A 10481-nucleotide genomic window follows, 5' to 3' on the forward strand; every position below is an offset into this window, starting at 1 on the left:
AGATGGCAATTATGAGTCAGAACGGACTCAATGGTTCACAACAATAATTTGGCTTGTCCTGGAATATTTTGAGAGTTAGACCAATGGATACGTTTATTGTTGTTTAAATTTTAATATCTACTTCTTTTAGCTCTAAAGTATGGCAATTATAGAGACCATCTCAAGGAAACCAAATGTCGACTAGCAAGATAGCCTATGCATAGACATGTTTCAGCTAATGATCTCAAAAGGAATAATATAATTAGAGAATTAACATGATATAGCCTTTAATGGATTAATGAATAATGGTAACGAACCTTTTCGATGACTGGCAATTTGGTGGTTTTTTTTTTTTTTTAGAAATGTAACTAAAAAAGACATAGCATCTGAAGTCTTAAAGACCTGAAGATAAAGAAGCAGCCATCTAGCTGAAAAACAACAAAACCCACACGAAAGAAGCACACCAGCCTGTCCTGACTCGATCACTGAGGACAAAATAGATCTAGAAGCAAAAGTGGTGAAGAAAGCTGATGATGCCCGGCTATCAAAAGATATAGCATCTGGAGTCTTAAAAGCTTGAAGATAAACAGGCAGCCATCTAGTTCAGAAACAACAAAGCCCACATGAAAGAAGCACACCAGCCTACCCGGACACTATAGCTGAAGACAAAGCAGTTGCATAAGCAAATGCAGTGAAGAAAGCTGATGCTTCCCGGCTGTCAAAAGATATAGAATCTGGGGTCCTATAGGCTGGGAGATAAACAAGGGGCCATCTAACTGAGAAACAACAAAGCCCACATGGAAGAAGCACATCAGCCTGTGAGATCACAAGGCGTCGAAGGGATCAGGTCTCAGGCATCAAAAACCAAAAAAAAAAAAAAAATCATAGCACTGTGAATGAGGGGAAATAACAGACATAGGTTTTGCTTACTCAGGTTAAATACTCGAGTTAAGCTGTTGTCTGATGCATGGTAGGAGCTATTAGACACAATTGTTTCGCTGAGGGGGAGTGCGGAGTGGGGACCCAGGGTCCATCTGTGGAAAATTGGACATCCCCTTGCAGAATGGCTGCGGGGAGGAGATGAGTCAGTCTGAGTGCAGTGTAGCAATGAAAAATACACAATTTTCATCTAGTTCTTGAGTGCTTCTTCCCCCTCCCCACTAACATTATCCCAATCCTACCTTACAAATCTGGCTGGATTTGGCAGAGATAGGAACTGGAAATACAGGGAATCCAGAACAGATGAACCCCTTAGGACCACTGAGGAGAGTGGCGATACCTAGAGGGTGGAGGGAAGGTGAGGGAGAAAGGGGGAATTGATTGCAATGTCTACATATAACCTCCTTCCTGGGAGATGGACAGCGGAGAAGTGGGTGAAGGGAGACGTCAGACAGTGTAAGATATGACAAAATAATAATAATTTATAAATTCTCAAGGGTTAATGGGGCAGGGGGATGCAGGGAGGGAGGCAAAAAATGAGAAGCTGATACCAAGGGCTCAAGTAGAAAGCAAATGTTTTGAGAATGATGATGGCAACATATGTACAAATGTGCTTGACACAATAGATGTATGTATGGATTGTGATAAGAGTTGTATGAGCCCCTAATAAAATGATAAAAAAGAAATGTAAGTGCACAGTCTAATGTGTACAGTATCAATAAACAAACAACCAATAAATATAAATTAATCTTATCCAGCTTAACCTATAACTACTAAAGATGGTTGGCGCTGCAATAGCAATGATAGAATTTTTCTCAAAATGTCAATGACTAAATGAGGCCATGAAGTAATAGTAATGGAAGAATAAATATAATTGAATAACATAAGTGAAACTTTCATCCCACTTTCAGTCCCCTTTAAAATAGTCCATGCCCAACCAAATTGAGAATGTGCCCCATCAAGTCAGATCTGATTCATAATTACCAGCTTATGGAATGAAGGAAAATGACTGACTCACGTGAACAGGCTAGCTCTCCCATTAATAAAGATCAGCTGATGATTCCCCCATAAAGGAACAGTTCAACCAAGCACACGGACTTAGAGACAAGTATCCTAAATAAATGATTAGCAGGTATGAGATAGCAGGGAATCAATTGAAGAAATAGGTTGTGCCCCCAAAATACAAAAGGCATATCACAATACTGTGAATTGGAATCTACTACTTTTACAGATCAAGGAGAGCCTTTAATCGTATACTAAAGAGCAAGTCTTTCACATGCAATACCAGTTCACAATACTTAATGAACTTTACCAAACCTGTACTGGAAAGGAATTTACAGTTTATCAAATATGCCGCAAACATACTTACATGTGAAATATTAAAAGCATTCCCAATAAAATCCAGACCATGATAGAATAATAGAATGGTTTGAAATGTATAGCTATTGACATATACAATAATAGCAAAATACATTAAAGTATGAATAAAGAAAAGAGATCATATGATCATCGAATTTAACTATCCCAAAGGAGTAGTTCACACAGTAATTACGTATCCAAGAAGTTTTCACCCAAAGTTTATGAATTTCTTTTGCATTGAGGTTTTTCTGTCTCATTTTGTTACTGCTTTAATTTTTTTTGTTTTTGGTGTTGTATGTTTTTCTGTATATCAAATCCCAGGTTGATAAATCTATGGAGACAATAATTGTGTTAGTAGTTTCCTGGGGGCGGGGGGCAGGGCAGAGGAGGTTGAGTGGTCGGTGGGGGTTGGGGTGGAGGAATGGGAAGCCAGCAGCCATGAGTACAGGAAAGATGAAATTGTCCTAAACTTGAACATGGTGATGATCACACAATGCTTTTACATAAGATACATCGATTGAATTGTATGATGTGTGAATTACAGGTCATAAAACTGTGCTGCTGTCATTGTGTTTTAAGTTCATGACACACTCCCATGATAAGATAATGGCACTTCCCTCAAACTTTGTCATGTCCCCTCATGGAAGAAATCTCAGAAAGCTGTTGTGGCAGATCACTAGGGCCACACAAACGACATTCAGGGACTTGGTACATTTCATGGGAAAAGATACAATTGAAAGTAGCAGCTACATCTAAACTTATGCCTAACATGTGAACTCACAAAAACAGGATCTTTATGGAGGCAACTATGCGGACTTGCCTTTACAACTAATCAAAAGAACAAAGTTGGATACAATGTTTATTAGCAAAGACCAGAACAATAAAAAGCCTGTCTCAGCCTCAGCCAACCGCAGTGCCTTCTGGTCAGTTCTGAGTCACAGGCGCAACTCCTCTCGAGCCATTTCCCAGTTCAGTGCCTCACCTGAAGGAGGTGGTCTGGGATCCTCAGAGAAGAGATCCCTGCAAGACTCAAGGTAAGGTGCTGCGGGAGGACTTGGGGGGGTGCGGGGGTCCACTGCATTCTGAAGAGAGGGGACACAGGATTCGCTCCCTCAGAACTCTGACCCCCCAAGAGCCCCTACTCTCTGCATTGGGAGGTCCCCAGGCATGGGTGCTTGGCTCAGGCTCTCCCTTTCTTCGTTGGTTGGGCAAATGGGGGTCTTGGCATCCCTGGCTGATCCTATTTAAGAGGGCCTGCAGGAAGCAATAATGCCTCTGTGTGAATTCTGTGGTGTAGAATGTAAGAGGCTCCACAGTGCCACACCCCATGTGAGCACAGTAACCCCAGGACTGGGGGTTCTAGTGGCTGTGCTGAGAGACACTGTGTTCTAAGAGCCGAGGTTTAAGATCTGGAGAAGTCTGAGGTCCTACCAGGTGTCAAGGTATGTATCTCAAGTAAGAACCGAGTGGACTTAACTTCCTCACAGGATAGAGGAAGTCAGATAGAACCCCACCCTGATGATCAGCCCCAGGGAGGCCAAAGACATGCTTGTCAGACCCAATGCCCCCTAACTTCATCCAGGGAGGTTGTGGAAGGGAGGCTTTTGTCTGAAGCAGGCAGTCTCAGATTAAGACAGTGATGAGCCCCCAGACAGCTCAGGAGTCCAAGGGGGTATTCTGAGCTACCAACCCCCGAAAGAATAGAAAAGGCCCCAGAGTCCTGCCCAATCCCTTCTTGTGGGTTTCTATGGCAGTACTGTCAAGTTAAAGGCAACCTGCTGAACTAGCTTTTCTTGGAGCTAAGGCAGAATCTCCCTTCAGAGTCTACACACATCTTATTCTTTTCTTCAAGGGTGAGCTCTTCAGCAGTGCAACTAACTGCCTGTGCTCTGGAGAAGACACCATGCCTCGCGGCCATAAGAGTAAGCTCCGAGCCCGGGAGAAAAAGCGCCAGGCCCAAAATGAGACCAAAGCCCTAGAGGATGCTCAAGCTACTGCAGCTGACCACCCCTCCCAGAATTTGCCTGCCATGGGGACAGAGGGCCCTCCACTGTCCTATCAGGGAGCTGCAGCTGCAGCGTTCACAGATGCCCATGGAGCTGGCGAGGGAAATCCCAGCTCCCCTCAGGCCAGTAAGAGCCTCAGCAAAGATCCCTTAACAAAGAAGGTGATCTTATTGGTGAGGTTCCTGATGGAGAAGTATCAAATGAGAGAGCCAGTTACAAAGGCAGACATGGTGAATTCTGTTGTCAAAGCATACAGAAATCACTTCCCCGAGATCCTCAAGAGAGCCTCTGCGCTCCTGGAGCTGGCCTTTGGTGTTGACCTGAAGGAAGTGGATCCCATCAGGCACTGCTACGCTTTTATCAACAAGCTGGATTTCAGCGTGGATGAAGGGTTTCTCCATGCGGACAGCATGCCCCAGACAGGCTTCCTGATGATGGTGCTGAGTGTGATCTTCCTGAAGGACAACTGCGCCTCCGAGGAGGAGGTCTGGGAAGTGCTGAATATGATGGGGGTATATGCCGACAAGACACACTGCATCTATGGACATCCCAAGAAAGCCCTCACCCAAGATTTCGTGCAGCTGAAGTACCTGGAGCACCGGCAGGTGGCCAATAGTGATCCCCCACGCTACGAATTCCTGTGGGGCCCCAGAGCCCACGCCGAATTCACCAAGATGAAAGCCCTAGAGTTCTTGGCCACCATCAGTGACAGCACCCCCAGTGCTTTGTCACCCTGGTATGAAGAGGCACTGAGAGAGGAGGAAGAGAGGTTGCAAGCCAGAATGGCAGCCAGGGCTCAAAGCAGGGCCCGAGCGGCTGAGGCCCCTGCCCCAAGTGAAAGCTAACACAATAGAAATGATTCCTCCCTTTTTGGTTAAAAGAGGCTGGCGATATTCTCATAGTGGAGGGTCAGGTTAGCGATGGAGAAAATTTAAAAAGGTACATCCTCTTTTCATTCCTGTTCTACATGAATAACTTGGGATTTTACCTTTCTTCCCCCCTTTTAAGCAGAAATGTCAAATATTGCAATCTGCGACAGATTTTTTTTCATTTTGGAAAAACAGACAGTGGACATTGCTTAAGGAGTGGCGAGCCTGGACGCGGCTGGAGAAAGCGCACGGTCTAGATTATCTTGTGCTCCTGTTCTGCGTGGGGAACTCGGAGTGCTTTCTGCCTCCTCCCTCCCTCCCTGTGCCCTACTCAGCCTCCCCTTCTTTCTTCCTCTTGTTTTCAAATGCCGTTCCTTGTAGTAGAACGCTTTAAAAAGCTTCAGAATGCAGATTCATCAATGGCGTTGATCGCATATTTATTGCTGCTTAATCGATCTAAGCGTAGGAGTTTCGTTATTTTGCAGAAGAAGTGGGTAAACGTTCCTTCATGCTCAGTGCTCCAGAAGAAGATAAGGAGGCTTTGGAACAGGCACTTGCTTGGACATGTGACTGAAATCAGCAGGAAATAGTTGGGCTCAAGAAAGAGAGAGAGAGAAAAGCCAAAGCGGGTCCGTTCTTGGTTTCCCACATCAATCTATCCCATTGGTTACTGAAAATAAAGAATATGCCCATGGCATATTCAACAATATTAAGAGAAATAAAACTTTTAATGGACTAGAATGTGTGTTCACTGGCTCATTCACTACTCACATTAATTGTTCACAAGAACTTTTGGAAAGGAATCTTGTTAGCAGTGGGGAAAGTAGGGTACCAAACACCCAGCCCCTGCCCTGAGAATTTTAGTCTCAAGGCAGCAACCCCACCGGGAAGATGACCAAATTGCCTGTCAAACCTATTTGACACATATGAAGAAGAATGAGATGAGGAGGCTGGTGGTGGAGGAGAGCCTGGGGTGGTAGAGGTGGGTGTGTGGGAGGATGTGAAGCTGGGGGTATTGGGGAAGGTGAGGCTTTGGGACACTACATTTCAGTTACAGTGGATGACAGGGCACTGGGTGATGGGACTGGTTGAGGCTAAGGGGGTGGTGGACACTGGCCAAACACCCAGTGATGTGCTACACAAATGAGAGCCAAACCCCAGGAATCAAAAGCTGTTTTTTTTTATGCAAAAGGGAAGAAAATTATTGGAGCCCATATGGGAAGCCCTAGAAGGCCCCCAGCATCCCCTGCTGTGTAGGCATGCCCAGGCAAAGAGTCACACTTTTTACTGTACCCCATGTACCAGAGGGACTCCCCTTGAGCCCAGCCCCAAAGCCCCAGGACTGGCTAGGGGGTGGGGAAGCAAAAACTGGTTTTAAGAAGGATATTTTGTTCATCAATAAACCAGAGGAATAGCTCAGCAGGGCAGACTTGGGAGGTGTCCAGTGCTCTTGCCCCGAGCACTTGAACAGAGCACAAACAAGGTGAATGCACGGGGTCTCCAGGGAGGTTCTGAGGAGTAAAGACATTCCTTTAGACTGAGAGGCCCAGAGATAGTACTGGGCTGTTAGTCTTTTGCTCTGGCCTGGAAGAGCCAGAATTTAGTCCATTAAAAATAAAAACTACTCGCTTACATCAAGTCGAAGCTGACTCCTAGGGACTCCATAGGACAGGGCAGAACTGCCCCCTATGAGTTTCTGAGAATAACTCTTTAAGAGAGTAGCAAGCCCTGTCTTTCTTTCAAGGAGAAGCTGGTGGTTTGGAGTTGCGGACCTTGCAGCTAGCAGCTCAGTGCAGAACCGCTTCTGCCCTGGTCTGGAAGATCCAGAGCCACTCCATTAAAAGGACATTTCGATATTGTAACTTGGCAAACTGAAAGGGAGGGTTGGATTTCCGACTCGGGTGAAAGGAGTGAAAGGAAGCGCTCTTCAGAAGGAAGGGCTGTGGGTAGGAAAGAAATGTTCGTCCTTGAAATGCACTCTAGAAGCCCTGAGCTGCACCCCAGTCGAGAAGCCTCCCCACCCCCCAATTAAATCACATGTAGTCTAATGGGGAAACTTCCTTTGACTTGCTAAGCAGCATGATTGACTGATTCCGTGTTATTTTCCCTAGAAAGCCACATATTCTGAGTTAAAATTAAATCTTCAGAAGATAGTGTGGGAGAAACTGGGTTAAAAAAAATCCTCACAGTGACAATGGTCTAATGTTTGCCCACCTCTCCTTCCCTCCTGCTCAGAAGGCTGCATCTGCTCCCAGGGAAACAGGCCTCTTATCGCTTCTTCTTCAACCTCCCCACCCCCCAAACAAGACCATAGTCACGTCCAGCAGTCTATGAAGACTCATAGCAACCCTGTGGGATAGGGCAGAACTGCTCCTGTGGATTTCTCGGACGAAAACTCTTTAGGAGAGTAGGAAGCCTCATCTCTCTGCCCCAGAGTGGCAGTAGCGGTTAGCACCCCAATTCATAACCCTCTCTGCCGCCAGAGCTTCTCTGACTCAGAGGCTCCAGTTCCCTGAAGAAGTCACAAGTATCTATCCCTCTACTTGTGACTGAAGTGTATGAATCTGGATATTGCCCTTTCCATCTGCACACCCACTTGGCGTCAGCACACACTCCTAAAATGTATTACAAATCAAGAGGAGCCTGATTTTTTTTTAAGCCTACCCTCAATACACTGGTCCTTGGGATATAACCTGAGGGTCTCCATTAGATAGAATTGACTTGAGGACAATTCCTTATACTTTTTCTCCCATTCAGAGGTAAACAAGAAGAGCTGGATTGAATGCGGGGACCACATGCTGGGAGCCGCCTTGATACCGGAGACACGTGATAGCAGAGACCCCTGACCACCACAGTGTATGTTAGTGCACAAGAACTAAAGTTTTCTTTGTCTAGCACTTCAGAGTTCAAGTATTCTCTGTTACGTGTTGGTGTGAGGTGCCCTCAGGTCCCTTCAGACCTGTAGTGACCCTCTGTCCAACCCAGCCAAGTCCCTGCCAGTCCTTGGCCATCCTCATAATTGTTCTTTTGCTTCAGTTCGGGTTGCAGCCACTGTCAATCCGTCTACTTGAGGGGCTTCTTCCTTTTCGCCGCCCCTCTACTTTATCCAGCACGCTGTGCTTCTCCAGGGACTGGTCTCTCCAGGCAACTTGTCCAAGGAACGTCAGAGGAATTCTCAACATCCTCCCTCGAAGGAGGCCTTCTCCCTGTGCTTCCTCGACAGCATCACATTTCAAATGCATCTAAGAATTATTGGAGGGTACCATCCCTCAAGTGACCAACTGCTAGGTGGGTGGTAGGACCCCAACCTGAGGCCCCTCAAGATACAGGCCGGACGACCTTCTTTTGAAAACTCTCAATGAAGCAGTTCTCCCCCTGGGATTGCCACGAGTCAGCGGCAGCTTGGACGGCTGGTGTTGCTCTTCGGCTTTACTCTGTGCGCGTTCGTGTTGCAGGTGCTAGGCAGGGGAGTTTCTCAGCCTCTTCAATTCTGGGCAAGCTGTGGAGTGAAGCACAGAGTCTGATGGTTGTTTCCCTTTTCCCATATTAGGTGGAGCCGAGCATTTCATGAGCGCCTCATACATATGAGGTTGTATTCCTCCAGTAGCACCCTGAGTAACTAGTGCCTGCCTGAGGATATTTTGCCTTCAGAAATGTCAACAAGGCATGCCCCTTTCCTTAGAGTCACCAGCACTCAGTGAAAGGACCAGATGCCAGGGTTGGGACCATTGAGGTGACATGCAAAGGCCAGGGCAGGCTGGCATCCTGGGTTCAAATGTAGAGTTCAGTATATTGTAGCGAAGGGTCATAAAGAGATCCAGTGGATGTTTTGGCTCTCTAATACTGCCATAAAAGAAATACTCATCTCACAGTGGGTGGCTTTAGCAAGCACAACCTGATGCTCTCACAGGCTCATGCTTGGAGACTAGCAGTTTGAAATTAGGGCACTGGCTAGAGGGCAAGGCTCTCTGTGGACTGCTCAGGAGAAAAGTCTGTGGCTCAGCTTCTTTGGGGCATTCCTTGGAGACATGGTATCTATCTTTCCCCATTCTTGCTTCCTTATCTGATCTGTTCTTTTTCTCTTACAAGTGATTTCCTTCCAACATCCCCTACACGTGGGTCCCTTCTGACATGCCCTACACCTGGGTCGGCCACCTGTGGTTCAAGAACCATGTGGGGCTCTTTCAGTGTTTACCAGTCACTCTGAAGTAAACTTGAAAAAAATCAAAGGATATTATTCAGGTAATGGTGATTTCATTTTCTTGTGAAAATATTTTTATGGTTCTCCAATACTTCTTAAATTGTTGTTTATTTGTTACATTGTTTACATTGAGGGACAGAAAAGATGGGCTCTTCCTTCTCAAATGTCTGTCTATACAATACTGGCTTCATGAATATAAAAGAGGAACCCCCCACTCCCAAATGCGATCACATCTGCATGGATAAAGGCTAACATTCTACCATATATTGTGAGGGGACACGATTGAAAAAAGCACAGTGTGGAATCTGAATAAAAACTCCAGGTCAGCTTAGATGAATATGCATGGTGAATCTCTGACTTGCTAATACCAGCTGGAATTTGATTTGAGAATGCCAGTCCACTGTATGAAAGGGTGGGAAGCATGCCAGCTACTTGACCCTACCCTTGAATGCCCCTTGAATGCTGGTAGGCAGACTCTAGCTCCCCTCCATTCCTGAGTGATGTTACTGATAGATTCTGGAGAGATACACCTCATGACTATGCTAGTGGTTCAGTGCATCCTTCCCAATGAACCAGGCCAGGAACTGGTTTGACATATTCAGAACCAAAAGCCAAGTGAGTTGCAGTGCAGTTGGTTCTTTCCATGATCGCCAGATGTGTTTGAATTGAGCTATGCCAATAGGGTTTTCAATGACGGTCTGATCTTTCAGAAGCAGAACACCAGGCCTTTCTTCAGAGGCACCTCTGGGGAGATTCAACTGTTAGATTTCTGGAGTGGATAATACCTCTGTTCTCTGCTTTTCATGCTGAAAGAATTCATGCCAAAACTCGTTTGTAACACAAGTGAGTTTTATGTAGGAACAGAAAAGTTTCAGGGGTAACAACCATGTGGAATAGAATAGCCACACATGTGGAATCAGGAAACTCCCAGTGGCCGAGTGGTCAAAAAACCACGGGGAAAAAGGGCGAGAGCACAAGAGAACCCTTCCAGTGCATACCCCCTGCCTTAATTCTAGCCTTCCCCTGGCTAGGGGAAGGCGTGATTGATGGTAGTGGTTGTCCTCATTGGCTAAGGGAAGCCCACCTGGGTGATGTCATGAGAGTGAACCTACTTTCGGCACCTAGGCG

The 10481-nt window shown here is 46.0% G+C and overlaps 1 protein-coding gene across 1 annotated transcript; it reads left to right on the plus strand.

Annotated features, from left to right (window-relative positions):
- Positions 1-4180: 4180 nt before the first annotated feature.
- LOC142433527 (melanoma-associated antigen B18-like) lies at positions 4181-5128 on the plus strand. Its single transcript, XM_075538399.1, has one exon. The coding sequence runs from the start codon at positions 4181-4183 to the stop codon at positions 5126-5128; it is 948 nt and encodes a 315-aa protein (XP_075394514.1).
- The last annotated feature ends 5353 nt before the right edge of the window (positions 5129-10481 follow it).

The sequence above is a fragment of the Tenrec ecaudatus genome, chromosome X (genome assembly GCF_050624435.1).
Source record: "Tenrec ecaudatus isolate mTenEca1 chromosome X, mTenEca1.hap1, whole genome shotgun sequence".
NCBI classification, from domain to species: Eukaryota; Metazoa; Chordata; class Mammalia; order Afrosoricida; family Tenrecidae; genus Tenrec; species Tenrec ecaudatus.